We start from the raw sequence: 22080 nt of genomic DNA, 5'->3' as shown, positions 1-22080 counted from the left end.
GGCGTCTGCTTTTGGCTTGGGTCATGATCACGGGGTCCTGGGATTAAGTCCTACATTGGGCTCCTTACTCAGTGGAGAGTCTGCTTCTCCCTCTGCTTTCAGCTCCCTCTGCTTGTGCTCTATCTCTCTCAAATAAATAAATAAATTTTTTAAAAAAAAAGAAAACAAGTGCTGGCAAGGATGTGGAGAAATCATAATCTCTATGCACTGTTGGTGGGAATGTAAAATGGTGCCACCACTTTTGAAAAAAGTATGGAGGTTCCTCAAATTAAGCATAGAATGGCCATATGATCCAGCAATTCCACCCTGGGTAAATACCCAAAAGAATTAAAAACAGAGACTCAAATAGATACTTGTACACCAGTGTATGTAGCAGCATTAATCACAATAGCCAATAGCTGGGTGGAAACAACCCAGATGTCCATGAACAGATGGATAAACGAAATGTGGTATATAAATATAGTGGAATATTTTTCAGCCTTAAAAAGGAATGGAATTCTGACACATGCTACAGTGTGGATGAACTTTTTTTTTTTAATATTTTATTTATTTATTCGACAGAGATAGAGACAGCCAGCGAGAGAGGGAACACAAGCAGGGGGAGTGGGAGAGGAAGAAGCAGGCTTATAGCGGAGGAGCCTGATGTGGGGCTCGATCCCATAACACTGGGATCACGCCCTGAGCCGAAGGCAGATGCTTAACCGCTGTGCCACCCAGGCACCCCATGTGGATGAACTTTGAAGACATTATACTAAGTGAAATAAGCTAGACACAAAAGGACAAATACTGTATGATTCCATTTATATGAGGTCCCTAGAGTAGGCAAATTCGTAGCAACAGAAAACAGAATAAAGGTTACAGGGGCTGGCGGCAGAAAAGAATGGAGTTAGTGTTTCATGGGTATGGGGTTTCAATTTGTGATGATTAAAAAGTTCTGATAGTGGTTGCAAAATAATGAATACTTAATGCCACTACACTGTACATTTTAAAATGGCTAAAATGGTTAAAATTTTTGTTATGTGTATTTTGCCACAGTAAAAAAAAAAGTGAGACCCTTTAACCAAGGGCAATCCAAGGACCTTTTTGAATCCCAATTTGAGCACACTAGAAAAAATTTTTTTCTGAAACAGGGACATTTGTAAAAGTGATATGACTTTGATAATATTGAGGAATTATTGATAATTTTTTAGGTGTGGCAGATATATTTGTGGGGAGGAAACAGTCTTTTTAGAGATACAACTTGAATTTTCTAATACGAAATGATATATTGAGATTTGTTTCAAAATAATCCAGTGGGGGGGCCTGGGTGGCTCAGTCTGTCAAGTGTCTGACTTCGGCTCAGGTCATGATCACAGGGTCCTGAAATAGAGTCCTGAGTTGGGCTCATTGCTCAGCAGGAAGTCTGCTTCTCCCCCTCCCTCTGCCCCTCTGCTTGCTTGTGCACTCTCTCTCTCTCTCTCTTTCTCAAATAAGTAAATAAAGTCTTTAAAAAAAAAAATAATCCAGTGTAAAGTGGGGTGAAGGGAGTAAAAAAAGGTATAGATAAAACAAGATCTGCCATGAATTAATTACTAAAGTTGATATATATATTACAGTTATTTATTATATTCTCTCTACTTTTGTGTATGATTGAAGTTTTCCACAATAAAGTTTTTTTAATTGTGTATTTTGTTATTATATCAAACTTATGACCCAGAGGGAAAATTTTTTTTAGCTTATCAGGAAGCCATGATTTACAGGACACTGTTTCTATATTTATTGCTATTCTTTTCATTGCAAGCACGTAAAACCAGACACTATCTATTTGCACAAGAAAGGACAGGCATAGAGCTAGTGGCCAGACACAGAGCTAGCTTCAAGTTCAGTTTAATCCAGGGCTCAGACATCACCAGTATCCATCTTTCAGGCCTGCCAATTAAAGATTGGCTACATTCTCAGGCCCTAAACACTGGCTCTCTGACAGTTCCAGGCACTCTGTCCATTGCTTCACATTCCTAAGTGAAGCATTCTCACATCATCAAAGCCCAGGAGGGTGAGGAAGGAAAAAAAAAAAAAATAAAGTGAATGATTTGGTATTCTCGTCAGAAATTCCACTTAGTGGAATCTTAGTGACCCAGCTTGGGTCAAGGCCCATCCCTGCACTAGTCCCTGCAGCCAGACTAATGGAACCTGCTCATTAGCTTGGGTCAGCTTTTTGCCCATCTCTGCACCAATTCAGTGAAAGTACGATGATTAGCTTAGGCCTGTCAGCATCTATCTTCAAAGGTCAGGATGGTCGTCCTACCAAAACTGCGTGTTAGAGAATGGGGAAGGAATGGTTTCCCAAAGGAAAATCAAGTTACTGCTGCAAAGATTTAATTAATCTCATTTTAAATAATATAGTTTGACCTTTTGTATATTGAGATCTCTGTTACTCTACTGAATTCTTAAATTTACTTCACTTGAGATGTTATGAGTAGTGAAATTTGGGTAGAAATTGCATGAAGTGCCATGCAAATAAAACCTGTAGTGGATACCTATTATTTGCTAGCCAACATCCATTCCCCTTTTTTACTAGTGAATAGTAACCTGATGAAAAAACATATCTTTTTTAATTATTAGTACTGTACTTAACTCTATTATAAAAGTTTTCCACTGTAACAAAGAAAGGTAAATTAAAGTAAAATTGTGTGTTTTTTTAAATTTTTTTCTTCCCCTCACTTTTTTGAGGGGGGAGGGGCAGAGGGAGAGAGAGAGAATCCTAAGCAGGCTCCACGCCCAGCACCAGATGCAGGGATCAGTCTCACAACCCTGAGATCATGACCTGAGCAGAAATCAAGAGGCAGACGCTTAAGCAACTGAGTCACCCAGGTGCCCCAAAAGATGTGTTTTTAATTAGGTGGAGTTTCCATATAGTATCTGTATATGATTACTTCTAAGCCTTCTAAAATTTACCTTCTGATGTTTTTATTTTATCTCTTTCAGGACTAATTTCGTATACTGAGTATCTTTTCTTGCTTACAATCCTCACTAGTAAGTACCCCACAGTTTTTCTCAGTGATCGTGTGGAATTCTCTGTTCTTACCAAACAAGATTTTTGTAAGTTTGGTATTTATGTCTTTATCATTAAAACATTACTGCTACCTTAGTTTCTGTATCAACAAAATGATACTGTTGGATTAGATTAGCCCTTCTGCTTCTTTTGTACTGTGGCTCCCCATAACTCTGTCTCCTTAAAAGACTTGTTGAACAGAAGAGATTCAGACTTAGATTTCACATGTCTAAAAAAAACCCTTATCAGACATTCTTCAAAATTTCTGATCAGTACTCTTCAGACTGGTCATGAAAATCAAGGAAAGAGTGAGAAACTTTCACAACTTGGAGCAGAGTAAGGAGACCTAACAACTAAAGGCAACATGGTTTCTTGTGTTTGACCCTAAAATAGAAAAAATAGCATTAGTGGAAAAACTTGAAATCCAAATAAAGTCTGTAGTTCAGTTTAAAATGCTATTACCAGTGTTAATTTCTTAGTTTTGACGATGATACTGTAGTTATAGAAGATATTAACATTAGAGGAAGCTGGCTGAAGAGTATATGAGAAGTCACTATACTATCTTTACAACATTTCTTAGGTCTAAAATTATTTCAAAATAAAAAAATTATTAAAACCATACTCTGAGAAAGGTAAATAAAGAGTAATAATCAGTGTGAAAATAGCCAGATTACTATAAGAATATAGGAAGACCCCTGGTTGAGTTAAAGAAATAAGTTCTCAAATTAATTTTGCTTTAAAAAGCAGAGCACTTAATAGTAGAACAGCAGAGCCATGAAAATATATCAGCCTTTGAAAATTGTTATAATAAGGAGAGATCATTTTTTCTGTTTAGGCACTTATGTAATAGTTTCTAGAAGTTTTTTCCAAATTTGAAGACCTATAGATCAGTAAGTAATTTGCATTTCACCAACATTTAAATTAACTATTCACTTTTCACTTAATTGCAGAACCTCATACTGGGTTTCATGTTGCTTTTAAAATGCTGGATGCAGATGGTAATGAGATGGTTGAGAAAAAGGAATTTTTTAAGGTAAGTAGATTCTACTTATTTTTAGTTTATCATGAACCACTTGGATGTTTGCGTGATTTTACATTTCCATAAAAATTTAAATTATATCCACTGCTTACATATGAAATGTCAAATCATTTATACATTCAAAAGTGTTTAATTTCCCATAATACAACTGAGGAAACTGTTAAGGAACACAGCATAAGATTCCTGTGGGAGAAATGAGCTTATGCATCTACATTTTTTTAGCGTTTTATTTTTATGATTCCAGCAGATAATACAATAGAAAGGGCCTCATAGCTATGTTCAGAATTATTCTTATACACCCCTACCCCAAAAAAGGAATAAGAAAAATTAAAACTTAAGCCTTCATAAAGCATAGGGGAAAAAATGAAAAAGCTACAAATAGCTATAAATGCATGCAGATTTTCCAGGAATTTGCTAAAGCTAGTATTTGAAAAGCTGAAAATATGTTTAAATGAAAATAGGTTTCCAAGACAACTCTAGGACATACAACCAGTAAATTTCACTACATTCCAGAACGTTCATGTTGATATTAAAAAGTACTTTAGTGCACATAAACTGTTGGGTGTGTGCCAGAGTTAAATGTTACTAATGTATTAGAGTGTTTTATGGCAAAAAAAAAAAAAATAGAACATGTAGATAAATACATAACACAGCATTTGGTACATACTAACTTCTTAGAACTACCATTGATAATTACTGAGTACATATATAAATGACTACTTTATGACTTGTTAAAAAAAGTCTTGATGTAAATGGAACTCTGTTACGTTGCTGGTGGGAATATAAAATGATATACACATTTTGGAAAACAAAAGTGGCAGCTTCTTAATGTATACTCAGCATAGGACTTGGCAATTCCACTCCTATGTATTTAGTCAAAAAGAAGAAAACATCTGTTCACCCAAAGACCTGTATGTGAATATTCATAACAACTTTATTCATAATAGGCCCAAACTGGAAACAACCTAAGTGTTCATCAAGTGACTGGGTAAACAAATTGTATCCATACAATAGAATACTACTCAGCATTAAAAGGAACAACTTACTAGTAAGTACAACAACAGGGATGAATCTAATAAGTGAAGGAAAAAGTGTATATACAGTGTGAGTCCTTTGATACGAAACTCTAGAAAAGGAACATAGTCTATACTAACAGAAAGCAGATCATTGGTTCCCTGGGGCTGAGAGGGAGCAAGGAATTGACTGCAAATTGACAGCAGCGTCCATGAGGGAATCGCCTGACGTGCTGGAAATATTTTAGATCTTGATTAGGATGGTAGTGACATGGGTGTATTAATTCGTTACAGCTCATCAAACTGTATATTTAAACAAATGCATTTTATTGTATATGAATTATACCTCAGTAAACACCTTGGACAACGTTTCATTCTACAGCTCTGCAGATTTAATTACTGAGATACTGGTTTTATGTAGAAGAAACTGTCTCAAAGACTAGAAACAAAGGACATAGCAAAAGGTTCTAACCAGAGAATAAATTTATAGAACAGTGGGATCCAATAAAAAGGCTTATTTAACATTTTAGAAATTATCTGGAAGAGGGTATAAAGAGTGTATAAATCTAAGCATATGGGGGAACTAAGATTAATGACATAAACATCTATGTGAGCGGGCAGTGAAGTAGCAGATGAAATTCTTAGTATTTTAGCTTAAAGCGTAGTAGAACCCATCTTACCCAATGTGGCCACTATCAGTATAGTTCAATTAATTAAAAGAATCTGTTAAAGGAATAAATTTTAAAAATAAAGATACCTAAATAACAGACATTTTAATTAAGTAAATGCACATCCATTTTAGAACCAAGTCTTTTTTTTTAAGATTTTATTTATTAGAGCGCGTGCGCACACACGCACAGAGGGAGAGTGAGAAGGAGAAGCAGACTCCCTGATGAGCAGAGAGCCTGACACTGGGTTCAATCTCAGGACCCTGAGATCATGACCTGAGCCAAAGGCAGACGCTTAACCAACTGAGCCACCCAGGCACCCCAGAACCAAGGCCTTTTCTTTGAAGTGGAGCCGCTGATTGAAATTACCTGTTTTTCTTGCCTGCATATGCCCATAATTTATCATCTGCAGTTTCCAGTTTTCTTTAAAGTGAAGAAAAAATGTAAAGACAGGTATGAAGCAGTCTGAATGTAGGATCCTTCAAGATCTTTGTGATTTTTCCCGCTCTTTACAGTCTTACCCTAATTAGAGGCAACTTTTTTTAGTAGTGTCTTAATAACAAAACTCTAAAGTATTCGTCCTTCCTTTTTTATTGAAGCAACTCTTTTCAGACTCATTTTCATTGATATAAATATTTGCATTATTGCAAGTGGAACACACACACACATACAAAATCAAGCTGACCACCAGAATAGGAACAAGTGCAGGATATCCCATCATGGTTTCCTTATTGCAGTTTCTAATGGGATCTGGCAGCTGCAGGTGGTTGTGGCTCACATATTTCAGGGTGTTGGCAGAGCTAAGAGACTAAATTTTATGCTTTTATATTTGGAGTTTATATCACCATTCAGAAAGAAGATTTAAACAGTCTCTGTGCTTAATGCTTCCATTTCAGGCTCTTCTGATTTTTCACCAAATTTACTTGTCTTTGAAGCTACATTCTCTCCTAAGCCAAAAAGGAAAACCAATGTCCCAGTGTCCCTGTGTAGTTAACTTCTCCTCCAGCAGGGTGCCTGGGTGGCTCAGTCAGTTAAGTGTCTACCTTTGGCTCAAGTCATGACAGGGTCCTGGGATCAAGCCCTGCATTGGGCTCCCTGCTCAGCAGGGAGCCTGTTTCTCCCTCTCCCTCTGCCACTCCCCTTGCTTGTGCGCTTGCATGCACACGCGCTCTCTCTTTCTGTCTCTCTCAAATAAATTAATAAAATCTTTAAAAAACAAACAAACTTCTCCAGCTTTCCGGTGTTTCCAGAAAACCCTATTACTTCACAGTAATATTTAATAAAATTATGTAATTACAGAAACAAGTGCAATGAGCATAATTGGTTTGGAAACACAAAAGATTTAAACTAAATAAACACTGAGCTCAGCTGCTGAGAGCAGGAGTGTGCAAGCATTCTTAAGATTTGCCGAGAGCTTTCTATGAACATCTATCATGGAGTTCTACAGGGGGAGCAGGGAGCATTGATTAATCTGCTGAATTGGTTATGTGGAAGCCAATTAAGATTTTTTTTACATTTTATTTAAGGAAAAAGAACCCAGTATACAATTATAGGAAATTGAATTCTGGAAGATCTAGAAGGGAATGAGTTCAGCATAACCGTAGACTAGCCTCAATACTTTAGATCAGTATGTGTGAAATTCCAGAAAGTATCCTAAAACATGTAGAAAATATACCCTCACACCAAAACAGATACCTTTGGATTTTTGTGTGGTTATGGGCACTTCATGAAATACACAGAACTGAAATAATGGGAGGTGAGAAGCTTCTTTCTGAGGACCCATTTTAAGAATAGGACTGATGGTGGGGCACCTGGGTAGTGCAGTCCTTTAAGCATCCAACTCTTGGTTTCAGCTCAGGTCACAGTCTCAGGGTCGTGGGATCGAGCCCTGCATAGGGCTCTGCTCTCAGTGCGGAGTCTGCTTAAGATACTCTCTCTCCCTCTCCCTTTGCCCCTCACCTATGCTCACTTGTGTGCGCTCTCTCTCTCTTTCAAATAAATCTAAAAAAAAATGGGACTCATGGAAAGGAAAATACTGCATAGTCTTACTTCTGTGTGGACTCTTAACAAAAAACCAAGCTCCTAGGAAAAGAGATCAGATTTGTGCTTATCAGAGGCAGGATTGGGAGGAGTGGGAATAGGAGAAGGTGGTCAAAATGTACAAACTTCCAGGTAGAAGATAAATAAGTACTAGGAGTGTAATATGCAACAGGACAACCATAGTTAACACTCCTGTGTGGTACATAGGAAATTGGTTAAAAGAGTAATTCCTGGGAGTTCTCATAACAAGGAGAAAACTTTTTTTTTTTTTTTTTTTTTTTTTTTTTTTTTTGCTTTTGCTTTTTATTGCATGTGGCTACTGAGCCCCTGAGATATGGTTTGTGGCTAAGAAACTTAAGTTTTTAAATTTTAATTAATGTAAAATTTAAATTTAAAACCTGACATTTACTTCAGATATTGGGAGATTTGCACATATGTTTGAAGCAAGCTGGGTATATGGATCTACTTTTTCAATTGTAAATTTTATGAAATCTAAACACAGATAAAGTATTTCCAGTGAAATGTAACATCTAAATTGAGATGATCCTGTAAGTGTAAAATGCACACTGGATTTTGAAGAAGAGAGAAAAGAATGTAAAATAGCTCATTTTTATATTGAATACATGATGAAATAATGTTGGGATATTAATTCATGTACATCTGTTTCTTTTTACTTTTTTATTTTTGTGGCTACTAGAAAACTTAAAATTACTTATGTAGCTCCATTATATTTCTGTGGGACAGCACTGCTTTAGAATATATAAGACTATAAATGCTGAGAAATCTTCAGAAATATTTTATTATATGTCCCTCATGACAATTGTTTCAAGCGCCGAAAAAGATCTTTCTTCTGGGTTTGCAACTTAAGTAACAAAGCTGGAGGGTTCCAGAGGATTGAAGTTGCCTGAAGTATACTTCTAGATATATGAAATTTCATTTACTGTTCAAAAAAACAGGGAGTAATCTTACAGGATTCACTTTCTCAAAGTGGTAGAAGTTAAAAGTAACAGAAAGCTATAGAGAGAACTATACTATGTGACTGCTTGAAGAGTATTTGGAAGGTTTCATGAATTCAAACATGTTCTGTGTAAGAGACATGGGTTTGAAAAAATAGAAATTGTTTTATTACAGCATCATTGTGAATAAACATTAGCAAATCTGCTTGTTACCAAAGGAATAGTATGGATAAAGTCTACCATTGTAGAGCAACTAGTTTATAAAAGCAGCCTGGAATTCCATCAAGAAGTTGAAGGTACTTGTGAATAGACAAAATGGGAAAGAAACAAGGATTTCCAGATATCGTGGCTGTTACTCAGGACCTCAAGTAAAAAAAGTACTCAAAAAGTAAGCAAGAAAGGAAATACTAGATAGTCATCATAAATTTATTTTTGTTTGTTTTTTTTATTATATTATGTTAGTCACCATACAGTACAACCCTGGTTTCTGAAGTAAAGTTCGATGATTCATTACTTGCATATAACACCCAGGGCACCATGCAATACGTGCCCTCCTTACTACCCATCACCAGCCTATCCCATTCCCCCACTCCCCTCACCTCTGAAGCCCTCAGCTTGTTTCTCAGAGTCCATAGTCTCTCATGCTTCATTTCCCCTTCTGATTACCCCCCCTTTCTTTATCCCTTTTTCCCCTACCGATCTTCCTACTTCTTATGTTCCATAGATGAGAGAAATCATATAATTGTCTTTCTCTGCTTGACTTATTTCACTTAGCATATCTCCTCCAGTGCCATCCATGTTGCAGCAAATGTTGAGAACTCGTTCCTTCTGATAGCTGAGTAATATTCCATTGTATATATGGACCACATCTTCTTAATCCAGTCATCTGTTGAAGGGCATCTCGGCTCCTTCCACGACTTAGCTATCGTGGACAATGCTGCTATGAACATTGGGGTGCATATGGCCCTTCCCTTCACTAAGTCTGTACCTTTGGGGTAGATACCCAGTAGTGCAATGGCTGGATCATAGGGTAGCTCAATTTTTAACTTTTTAAGGGACCGCCACACTGTTTTCCACAGTGGCTGTACGAACTTGCATTCCCACCCACAATGTAGGAGGGATCCCGTTTCTCCACATCCTCTCCAACAATTGTTGTTTTTTGCCTTGTCAATTTTTGTCATTCTAACTGGCGTAAGGTGGTATCTTAGTGTGGTTTTGACTTGAATTTCCCTGATGGCTAATGATTTTGAACCTTTTTTCATGTGTCTATTAGCCATTTGTATGTCTTCATTGGAAAAGTGTCTGTTCATATCTTCTGCACATTTTATGATTTGTTTATTTGTTTCTTGTGTTTTGAGTTTCAGAAGTTCTTTGTAGATCTTGGATACCAGTCTTTTATCTGTAGCATCATTTGCAAATATATTCTCCCATTCCGTGGGCTGCCTCTTAGTTTTTTTGACTGTTTCCTTGGCTGTGCAGAAGCTTTTTATCTTGACGAAGACACAGAAGTTCATTTTATCTTTTGTTTTCTCTTGCCTTTGGAGATGTGTCATGAAAAAGGTTGCTGCATCCAATGTCGTAGAGGTTGCTGCCTATGATCTCCTCTAGGATGTTGATGGATTCCTGTCTCACATCGAGGTCTTTCATCCATTTGGAGTTTATCTTTGTGTATGGTGTGAGAGAGTGGTCAAGTTTCCTTCTTTTGCATGTAGCTGTCCAATGTTCCCAGCACCATTTATTGAAGAGACTGTCTTTTTTCCACTGGATGTTTTTTCCTGCTTTATCAAAGATTAGTTGCCCAAAGAGCTGAGGATCCATTTCTGGGTTCTCTATTCTGTTCCATTGGTCCATGTGTCTGTTTTTGTGCCAGTACCATGCTGCCTTTGTGATCACAGCTTTATAGTACAACTTGAAATCTGGCATTGTGATGCCCCCAGCTTTGTTTTTCCTTTTCAAACTTCCTTGGCAATTCGTGGCCTTTCTGGTTCCACACAAATGTAAGGGCTGTTTGTTCCAGTTATTTGAAAAATGTCATTGGTATTTTGATCGGGATAGCATTGAAAGTGTAGATTGCTCTGGGTAGCATGGACATTTTAACTGTATTAATTCTTCCGATCCATGAGCATGGAATATTTTTCCATCTTTTTGTGTCTTCCTCAATGTCTCTCAAGAGTCATTTGTAGTCTAGAATTTAGATCCTTTACGTCTCTGAGTAAGTTAATTCCAAGATAACGTATGGTTTTTGGTGCTATTGTAAATGGGATCGATTTCCTAATTTCTCTTTCTGCACTCTCATTGTTCATGTATACAAATGCAGCTGATATCTGAGCATTGATTTTGTATCCCGCCACATTACTGAATTGCTGTATAACTTCTAGTAGTTTGGGAGTGGATTCTTTTGGGTTTTCCATATAAATTATCATGTCATCTGCGAAGAGAGACATTTTGACTTCTTCTTTGCCAATTTGGATACCTTTTATCCCTTTTTGTTGTCTGATTGCTGTTGCAAGGATTTCTAGTACTATGTTGAATAATAGTGGCGAGAGTGGGCATCCTTGTCATGTTCCTGATCTTAAGGGAAAGGTTTCCAGCTTTTACCCATTGAGAATGATATTTGCTGTAGGCTTTTCATAGGTGGTTTTTATGAGATTGAAGAATGTACCCTCTAGCCCTACACTCTGAAGGGTTTTAATCAGGAAAGGATGCTGTATTTTGTCAAATACTTTTTCTGCATCTATTGAGAGAATCATATGATTTTTGGCTTTTTTCTTGTTGATATAATCTATCACACTGATAGATTTGCGAATGTTGAACCACCCTTGCATCCCAGGGATGAATCCCACTTGGTCATGATGGATAATCCTTTTAATGTACTGTTGGATCCTATTACCAAGGATCTTGCTGACCATTTTGGCGTCCATATTCATCAGGAAAATTGGTCTGTAATTCTCCTTTTTGATGGGGTCTTTGCCTGGTTTGGGGATCAAGGTAATATTGGCCTCACAGAATGAGTTTGGTAGCTTTCCTTCTGTTTCTATTTTTTGAAATAGCTTTAGGAGAATAGGTATTATTTCTTCTTTGAACGGTTGGTAGAATTCCCCGGGGAATCCATCAGGCCCTGGCGTTTTGTTTTTTGGAAGGTTTTTAATCACTGTTTCAATCTCTTCATAATTAATTGGCCTATTTAAAAAATCAATTTCTTCCTGTTTCAGTCTTGGTAGTTTATAGGTTTCCAGGAAGGCCTCCATCTCTTCCAGATTGCTTAATTTATTGGCATATAGCTGTTGATAAAAGTTTCTAATAATCCTTCCTATTTCATTGGTGTTGGTTGTGACCTCTCCCTTTTCGTTCATAATTTTATTAATTTGGGTCCTTTCTCTATTCTTTTGGATAAGTCTTGCCAGTGGTCTGTCAATTTTATTGATTCTCTCAAAGAACCAGCTTCTAGTTCTGTTGATCTGCTCTACTGTGCTCCTGGTTTCTAATTCATCGATCTCTGGTCTAATCTTGATCAACTGCTTCCTCGTGCATGGATTAGGCCTGTTCCTCTGTGGCTGTTCCAGCTTCTTGAGGTGAGAATATAAAGACTGCATTTTAGATTTTTCTATTGTTTTCAGTGAGGCTTGGATGGCTATGTATTTTCCCTTTAGCACTGCCTTTGCAGTGTCGCATAGGTTTTGGACTGTTGTGTTTTCATTCTCGTTGGTCTCCATAAATTGTTTAAATTGATTTTTGATTTCCTGGTTTATCAAATCATTCTTGAGCAGGATGGTTCTTAGTTTCCAAGTGATTGAGTTTCTTCCAAATTTTTCCTTGTGGTTGAGTTCCAATTTCAGAGCGTTGTGGTCTGAGAATATGCAGGGAATAATTTCAGTCTTTTGGTATCAGTTGAGACCTGTTTTGTGACCCAGAACATGGTCTATTCTTGAGAATGTTCCATGTGCATTAGAATAGAATGAGTATTCTTTGGTTCTGGGGTGTAGTGTTCTATATATCTATGAGGCCCAACTCGTTGAGTATGGCATTCAAAGCTCTTGTTTCTTTGTTGATTTTCTACTTAGGTGCTCTTATTTCTGATAGTGGAGTGTTGAGGTCCCCTACTATTCACGTATTTTTATCTATATGTCTTTTTATTGTGGTTAAGAGTTGGCTTGTGTGGTATTTACCCCAAAGATACAGACGTAGTGAAGAGAAGGGCCATATGCACCCCAATGTTCATAGCAGCAATGTCCACAATAGCTAAATCGTGGAAGGAGCCGAGATGCCCTTCAACAGATGACTGGATTAAGAAGTTGTGGTCCATATATACAATGGAATATTACTCAGCTATCAGAAAGAACGAGTTCTCAACATTTGCTACAACATGGACAGCACTGGAGAATTGCTAAGTGAAATAAGTCAAGCAGAGAAAGACAACTATCATTGATTTCTCTCATCTATGGAACATAAGAACTAGGTTGATCGGTAGGGGAAGAAAGGGATAAAGAAAGGGGGTAATCAGAAGGGGAATGAAACATGAGAGACTATGGACTATGAGAAACAAACTGAGGACTTCAGAGGGGAGGGGTGGGGAATGGGATAGACCGGTGATGGGTAGTAAGGAGGGCACGTATTGCATGGTGCACTGGGTGTTATACACAACTAATGAATCATCAAGCCTTACATCGGAAACCGGGGATGTACTGTATGGTGACTAACATAATATAATAAAAAATCATTTAAAAAAAAAAAAAAAAAGAAAGAAACAACACAAGCAGACCAAGCTAATAAAAAAAAAAAAAAAAAGAGAGAGTTGGCTTGTGTATCTTGATGCTCCCCTGTTGGGGGCATATATATTTATAATCGTCATATCCACTTGTTGGATACATCCTTTAAGAATAATATAGTGTCTCGGGGCGCCTGGGTGGCGCAGTCGTTAAGCGTCTGCCTTCGGCTCAGGGCGTGATCCCGGCGTTATGGGATCGAGTCCCACATCAGGCTCTTCCTATGAGCCTGCTTCTTCCTCTCCCACTCCCCCTGCTGTGTTCCCTCTCTCGCTGGCTGTCTATCTCTGTCAAATAAATAAATAAAATCTTATTAAAAAAAAAAAAAGAATAATATAGTGTCTTTCTGTACCTCTAACTATAGTCTTTAGTTAAAAATCCAATCTGTCTGATATGGGAATTGCTACCCCGGCTTTCTTTTGAGGTCCATTGGCGTGAAAGATGGCATTCCATCCCTTTACTTTCAGTCTGAATGTGTCTTTAGGTTCAAAATGAGTCTCTTGTAGACAGCAAATGGATGGGTCATGTCTTTTTATCCATCTGCAACCCTGTGGTGCTTTATGGGAGCATTTAGGCCATTTATATCGAGACTGATTATTGAGAGATATGATTTTAATGATGCCATGTTGCCTGTAAAGTCTTTGTTTCTATAGATTGTGACTTTCTGTTCTGTATCTCTCTTTTACTTTTATAGAACCCCCCTTAATATCTCCTGTAGGGCTGGTTTTGTGGTTATGAAATTGGTCATTACTAGCGATTCTGGAAGGTCTTTATCTCTCCATCAATTCTGAATGACAGCCTTGCTGGATAAAGGATCCTTGGCTGCATGTTTTTCTCTGAAAGAGCTTTAAAAATGCCCCCCCAATCCTTTCTCTCATTCCAGGTCTGTGTAGACAGGTCTGACGTAAATCTGATACCTTTGCCTTGGTACGTGAGAAATTTCTTTGCCGTGGCCGCTTTCAATACTGTATCCTTGGATCTAATATTTGCGAAATGCACTATGACGTGACGTGGCTTAGGTTTGTCGTGGTTGACCTTGGGAGGGGTCCTCTCTCTGCCTCTTGGACACAAATGTTTCCTTTGCTAGATTAGGGAAGTTTTCAGCTACAATTTGTTCAAATATCTCTTCTAGACCTCTGTTTTTTCTCCACCCCTTCGGGGATGCCTATGATTCTGACATTGGAACGTTTCATCGAGTCAGTAATCTCCCGTAACCTACATTCTTGAGATTGGATTTTTTTGAGCCAAGTTTCTGTCTTAGCTTTCTCCTGTACCATCCCATCCTCCAGTTCGCCAATTCGTTCTTCTGCCTCATTTACCCTGGTGGTCAGAGCATCTAGTTTTGACTGCATTTGATTCATAGTATTTTTAATTTCTCCCAGATTCGCTCTCATTTCCGCCCTTAGAGATTCTATATTCTCGTTAATATTTTCATTAATAATTTTTTCAAGTCTACACATCATCTTTACCATCGTTACTCTGAACTCCATTTCTGATAATTTGGTTATATCCATATCCATTAGCTCTGTGGCAGAGGCCACAGACTCATTCTCTTTTCTTTGCTGGGGGGACTTCTCCTTCTTGTCATTCTGATGAGGAGAGGTTGCAGGGTTGTCCAGAGCCCAAATTATTGACCAGGACCCAGGCAGTGTGCACTTGTTTTAGAGGGAACTTAGGGCTGTGGGCTTCTTGATTTTTCAGCCTGCCTTCTGGTGGAGGGGCCTGCCGCGCCAATACTCAGGCAACCCTGTTTGGGTAGAGTCTCCGTGTCCCCTGCGAGGGGGGATGGGGATGGGCACACTGTGAGCCGGTATTTCCATGCTTTTGTTTTCTGGCGGCTTTCCCTGGCGGTTTGCTGTGCCTCTTCTGAGAGTCAGAGCAGCAGTAGCCAAATCCCAGCCTCTGTCTCAGAACAGAGAGATCGCAGACCGTTCTCCACTGGGGTCTTCTTGCCACTTTAACTCTGTTTCTGTTGGTGCTGCTCAACCCTGCAGCGTTCCGGGATGTGCGCCCCACAGCCAGCGTCCCAGCCCTCGCTTCCAGGGCCAGCGTGTCTCTGTCCTTTGTGTTTCTACCACTGCCAGCCGCCAGCCGCCCGCCGCCCCGCGCGCTCTGGAGCTCCATTTCAGTATGGTTCGCGTGCACTCCGGAGCTCTGGTTTTCAGATTGGTCGCATGCATTCACCGGCTCACGGTCTCAGTCTGCTCTCTCGCGGGTGCCGGTCCGCGAGTCAACCCGCTCCCCCGTGCAGGTGGCTACCGCTTCTCGGCGCCCAAACACGGCGGCGCACTCTCCCTTCCGTTTATGTTCCAGTATCTGTGCGCAGATTCACGGCTCCCCGCTTTGTATCTCAATACTCAGCGCTGGAGATGTTCATTTGTAGAGATCCAGTTGTATCTTCCTGCGTCTCAGGCTGATTCCGTGGGTGTTCAGGATGGTCTGGTACCTATCCAGCTCGACTCAGGGGACCAGCTGAAAAAGGGGACCCCTACTCCTCCACCATCTTAACTCCTCCTATACTTCCATAAATTTATCTTTAAATTCAATTTCATTCAGGCTAAGGAAAGCAAAAGTAACCATATTGCTCTATTTAGCATCAACAGTGAATAAATAACCATTAGTAATGGTCTCTTGGGGAAACAAACTTTATAAAATACAGACCACTGTGAAAGCATTGTTGCTGTTCTTGTGTGGTTGGAATGTGAACAGAGACACTTAAGAGGCAGAATCCCCTAATGTGAACTGTATGCTGCTATCAAAAGAAACCAACAGGCATTTATGGAGATAATAGCAATTGAGTGTGTTCCATAATTCATCTCTGACCACAGTATGAAAGCTAAGTTAATAAAGAGATTGGAGCTAAGAAGTTTGTTAAGCTTTAGAGTAGTCCAATTTACAACTGTGAGTGAAAAGTAGGAAATATAATTGAGACATGCTGTGGAATAGGCTCTGTAGAACCTGGTTTCTGGCTGGTTTGGAGAGATGAGGGGAAAAGAGAAATCAGTGGTCACTCCTTTTTCCATCCAGCCTACCTAGGAATAATAATAGTACTAATTGATCTAAGAGAAAATAAGACTACTTCTTATTGAGGATTGGTTAATGTTCAACATATATGTTACATTATTGAATCTTTACAGCAGCCTACGAGATAAGTAGTAGTATCCCCATTCTAATGATGAGAAAATTGATGTGCAGTCAGTATTGCAGCCATGATTTGATTCCAGGTCCATCCAGTTCTAAAGCCCTGCTCTTTCCTCAATGTTAGCCTGCCTCATTTGAAGGAGAATGCAAAGGAGGACTGGGTTGAAAAAGACCTTAACTCTGAGCTTGGAAATGTTGACCTTTATAAGCTGTTGGGACACACTGTAGAGATAGACAAGTATAGCAAGCAACTGTCTGGAGATAACAATGTAGCCAGGATTAGGAAGCATCCTGATAGAGGTGATAATTAAGTCATGAGAGTATGTGACCTGAAGGGTAGAATGTAGAATGAAAAAGGATAAGATCAGAGTCTTGGAAAACAGTTGGATTTAAGAGGTCAGAATGAGACTGAGAAGCCAAAGAATGAAATTGAGAAGGAGCAGAGTACTAGAGAAATAAGAAGAAAGCCCAGAGAGTGCAGGATAATGGAATCTAGGGAAGAAAAGAGCAACAATGAGGAAGTGTTTACTATCAAACTCTTTAAAAGTGGTCAAGTAGTATAGCAACAGAATAGAGAACTCCTTAAATTTTGTAGTTCTTTGGGAACCATTACAGAAGCACTTTGAAAAGAGTGGTAGAGACCAGTGCCACAGAGCAAAAGGCTAAAGAGAAGTGGATAGAAGGTGCAAAATCAATGACAGTAGAAAAAAATTATTCTATGAGTTGCTCAATGTTTAAGGAAGGAAATTAATTTGATACTAGTTTAAGGTGGAAAACCGATCCGTATGCACAAGTAGGACCTGAAATACTAGTGTGATAAGTCACAAGGTACCATTACATCCTACCTAACTCCATCTACCTCAGGTATAAGAAAAAGATGTATTTAAGATTGTTATTCAAACTGGTATAGTGTGCACAAACCATAATTCCCTCAGACCTGGATGAACTTTTTGCTTTTATTTCTGGTAGTCCCAAGGTATAGGGAACCAAATCTTAGAAGTACTTTATCCGCTATATATACCTCCTTAGATCTGTAAAGTTGGAGGTAATTTTATAAAGTGGACATAATAAAGCCTCTGGTAATATCACTGTCATACTTACCAAACCAAAGTTCTGATTCACTATTCTAATATTTGATGATAAGTCTGAATGACAAAGCCTATAAAAGGAGACACTGAACGTGAAACTGAAAAAAGGCAGTAGAGGGCATGTTGTTTTTCTCTTTGTCTTGTTCAGGTCTCTTCTCACACTGAAACATAGAGTTTCCTACTGCAAGAGATTAGGCATGTCTCTTTTACTGAATATACAGCCTCTATTCCTGAAATTGTTGAGCATACCTACTTTAAAAGTTTTCAGATACTTTTTCTCAGCATAACTTAACATGCTGAATTTATGGAACATGCTATGGGTACTACAATTTTTTCCTTAAATGTTTGGAAAATTATTAGATGATCAACTCATGAATTAAGAAAACAAGAAAAAGAGTGTGTTAGGATGTGCCACTGATTTTTTTTAAGTTTAAGATTATAAAGGTCAACCTTCTAAGCCAATACAGCATTCTTTATGCTGATCATAGAACTAAAACAGTAAACTTAATAACACATGGAGCATGATACAGTCTATTTAAAATAACAACATAAAGAAGTTGGGGGTGTAGAAAGACCCTAAACTCACTTCCTCCCATGGATACACCAAATCTATAACTGCGTATGGATCAGTTCCTTCTGAAAAAGACCTGAAAACTAATTGAACAGCTCCTCCACACCAAAGGATAGAAAAGCCACATGGAAACAGATCGGAGAGTTAGAGACATGTTCTTACCAAAAAAAACACCCCAGCATGGTAACCCACAAGTGGGAGGGATCTTACAAATACGAATGTATTCCTGGCATCCCAACTCCAACCCTTGGACGCTACACTGGAGGGATGAAGCCCAGAATAAGCAGCTTTGAAAACCAATGGGGCTTACATCCAGGAGACCCAAAGGGCTGTAGAAAACTGAGACTCTGGTCTTAATGGACTCATGCACAGACTTACCCTGGGATTCAGCACATAAGCATCAGGTTGAAAAGCGCTTAGGCCATATGTGAAGGAAATTCATTGGCTAATCTTAAAGCATCTGCTGGAGGAGCAGGGGTCTCCTAGAACTCTTTCAGTGATGGAGGTGCTCACAAGTGCCATTTTTTCAGTCCCATTTCACCTTGCTACTGCTGTTTGCCCCACCCATGCACTCTCCCATATCCCAGCCTTTCTACACCCAGCAGTGGGCTTGCCCCACCATGCCAAATTGACAGGTATGTGCAGTCCACACAAGGAATGCCGGTTAAATGCCTGGCTCTGGTGGCCAGGGAGCATTGCATTTCTGGGCCCACATGACTGAAACAATTGAAGAGACAATTCTTGGCAGGCTACCACCCCCAGAGCACTGCATAAACAGCAACACATCCCCTATCTTCTATGACCGCTCCATCAAAATGGAGATACAGCTGTTTTGCCTCATACACAGAAACAAATACAGAGTCAAACAAAATGAAAAAACAGAGGAATGTGTTCCAGATGAAAGAACAAGATAAAACCCCAGAAAAACACCTCAACAAAATAGAGATAAGTAATTTACCTGATAAAATGTTAAAGTAATGGTCATAAGTATACTTGCCTATCTTGTGAGAAGAATGGAGTGAACTTCAACAGAGACAGAAGGTATAGGAAAGTACCAGACAGAAGTCACAGAGCTGAAGAGCACCATAACTAAACTAAACAATACACTAGAGGGTTCAAAGCAGACTAGACGAAGAAGGGATCAGTGACCTGAAAGGGCAGTGGAACTCACTCAAACAAAGCAGCAGAAAGAAGAAAAAAGAATGTTAAAAACTAAAGATAGTTTAAGGGACCTGGGACACCAGAACAACATGGTGTTTAGGAGTCCCAAAGAGAAGTACGAGAGCAAGGGAACATAAAAATTATTTGAAAAAATAATGGCTTAAAACTTCAGTAACCTGGAGAAGGAAACAAACATCCAGTTCCAGGATGCACAAAGAGTTCCAAATAAAATTAACCCAAAGGTATCCACAAGACAGATTATCATTGAAATGTCAAAATTTGAAGAGAGGGAGAATCATAAAGCACCAAGAGAAAAACAGCTTGTATCTACAGGGGAAACCCCATAGGCCTGTCAGCAGATTTTTAAGCAGAAACTTTACAGGCCAGAAGGGAATGACATGTTACCCAAAGTGCGAAAAGCAAAAAAATTTCAACAAGCATACTTTACTCAGCGAAGTTATCATTCAGAATTGAAGGAAAGATAAAGAATTTTCAAGACAGGGGCGCCTGGGTGGCTCAGTCGTTAAGCGTCTGCTTTCAGCTCAGGGCGTGATCCCGGAGTCCTGGGATCGAGCCCCACATCAGGCTCCTCTGCTGGGAGCCTGCTTCTTCCTCTCCCACTCCCCCCACTTGTGTTCCCTCTCTCGCTGGCTGTCTCTATCTCTGTCAAATAAATAAATAAAATCTTTAAAAAAAAAAATTTTTCAAGACAAGCAAAAACTAAAGGAGTTCAGTACCACTAAACTGACCTTACAAGAAATTTTAAGGGACTTCTTTAATCTGAAAATAAAGGGAACTAATTAGTAAAAAGAAAACATAAAAGTAAAAATTTCAGTGGTAAATGTAAATATATACCAAAGGCAATAATCATTTACAATGCTGGCATGAAGGTTAAAAGAAAATAAATAAATAAATAAATAAATAAATAAATAAATAAATAAATAACTATAAGTACAACAATTAGTTAATGGATATACAAAATAAAAAGATGTGTAATGTGACATCAAAAATGTAAACTGTGCAAGGGGAGGGGAGTAAAAATGTAAATTTTTAGAATGCAGTCTTAACTTGCTATCAATATAAAATATTGATAGGTTGATATAGGTTGATACGTGTAAGCCTCTTGGTAACCACAAAGCAAAAATCTGTAGTAGATACATAAAAGACAATGAGAATGGAATCTAAACATAACACTAAAAGGGCATAAAACCACAAGGGAAGAGAGCAAGAGAAGAAAGAAACAAAGAAGAACTACAAAACAGCCAGAAAACAGTCAACAAAATGGCAGCACATAAGTACCTATCTATAATTACTTTAAACGTAAATAGACTGAGGTATTTAAAAAAAAGAAGACCCATCTATATATTGCCTATAAGAGACTCATTTCAGATCTAAAACATGCAGACTGAAAAGTGAAGAGATGGGAAGAGATATTTCATGCAAATGGAAGCCAGAAGAAAGCTTAGGTAGCTTACTTACATCAGACAAAATAGACTTTAACACAAACTGCCGTAAAAGGCAAAGACAGGCATTACATAATGATAAAGAGTTCATTCCCCAAGAAGATAAAACATTTGTACACTGAATATAAGAGCATCTAAATATATAAAGCAAATATTAACAGGGAGAAATTGACAGCAGTACAGTAATAGTAGAGGACTTTACTACCTCACTTAGATCAGTGGAGAGCTCATCCAGACAGAAGGTCAATAAGCAAAGTCAGCCTTAAACAAAAATTAGACCAGATGGGCTTAATGGATATCTACAGGTATTCCATCCAAAAGAAGCAGAATACACATTCTTCTTAAGTGCACATGGAACATTCTCCAGGATATTCTCAAATTTAAGAAGATTGAATTTATATCAAGCATCTTTTCAGGCCACTGTGGTATGAAAAAGAAATCAATCACAAAGAAAACTAGAAAAATCACAAATGTGTAGGGATTGAACAGTATGCTACTGAACAACCAGTGGGTCAATGAAAAAATTAAAGGAGAAATTTTTTAAAATACCTTGAGACAAATGAAAATGAAAATATAAGCATAACAAAATCTGTGGGATAAAGCAAAAGCAGTTTTAAGAAGGAACTTTATAGCAAATACAGGCCTCTCTTAAGAAACAAGAAAAATCCCAATCTAACTTTGCACCTAAAGGTCTAGAAAAAGAAGAACAAATGAAGCTCAAAATTCGAAGGAAAAAAAAATCGGAGCAGAAATGAAGTAAAGACTAAAAAGACAGTAGATGAAATCAATAAAACTAAGAGCTGGTTCTTTGAAGAGAACTACAGAATTGGCAAGCCTTTGGATAGCCTCATCAAGAAAAAAAGGAATCCTCAAATAAAATCAGAAATGAAAGAAGGGAAGTTAGATCTGATACCACAGAAATAGAAAGGATCATAAGAGACTTCAATGAAGAATTATACTGCCTCAAACTGGACAACTAGAATAAATGGATAAGTTCCTAGAAGCATACTATCTTCATGAAGAAATAGAAAATCTGAATAGATCATCTACCAGTACAGAGATTGAATCAGTTATGAGAAACTTTCCAACAAACAAAAGTCCAGGACCAGATGGCTTTACTGGTGAATTCTACCAAACATTCAAGGA

The 22080-nt window shown here is 38.3% G+C and overlaps 1 protein-coding gene across 2 annotated transcripts in view; it reads left to right on the top strand.

Annotated features, from left to right (window-relative positions):
* Positions 1-22080, top strand: part of MICU2 (mitochondrial calcium uptake 2) — a 212795-nt gene that overhangs the window by 97846 nt on the left and 92869 nt on the right. For both annotated transcript variants that reach the window (XM_008692135.2, XM_040621386.1), the window contains exons 5-6: positions 2965-3012; positions 3982-4064. In XM_008692135.2, coding sequence (XP_008690357.2) covers positions 2965-3012; positions 3982-4064 — 131 coding nt within the window. The remainder of the gene's footprint in view (positions 1-2964; positions 3013-3981; positions 4065-22080) is intronic.

The sequence above is a fragment of the Ursus maritimus genome, unplaced genomic scaffold (assembly GCF_017311325.1).
Source record: "Ursus maritimus isolate PB19 unplaced genomic scaffold, ASM1731132v1 scaffold_10, whole genome shotgun sequence".
NCBI lineage: Eukaryota > Metazoa > Chordata > Mammalia > Carnivora > Ursidae > Ursus > Ursus maritimus.
This window is presented reverse-complemented; position numbering and strand designations above follow the sequence as displayed.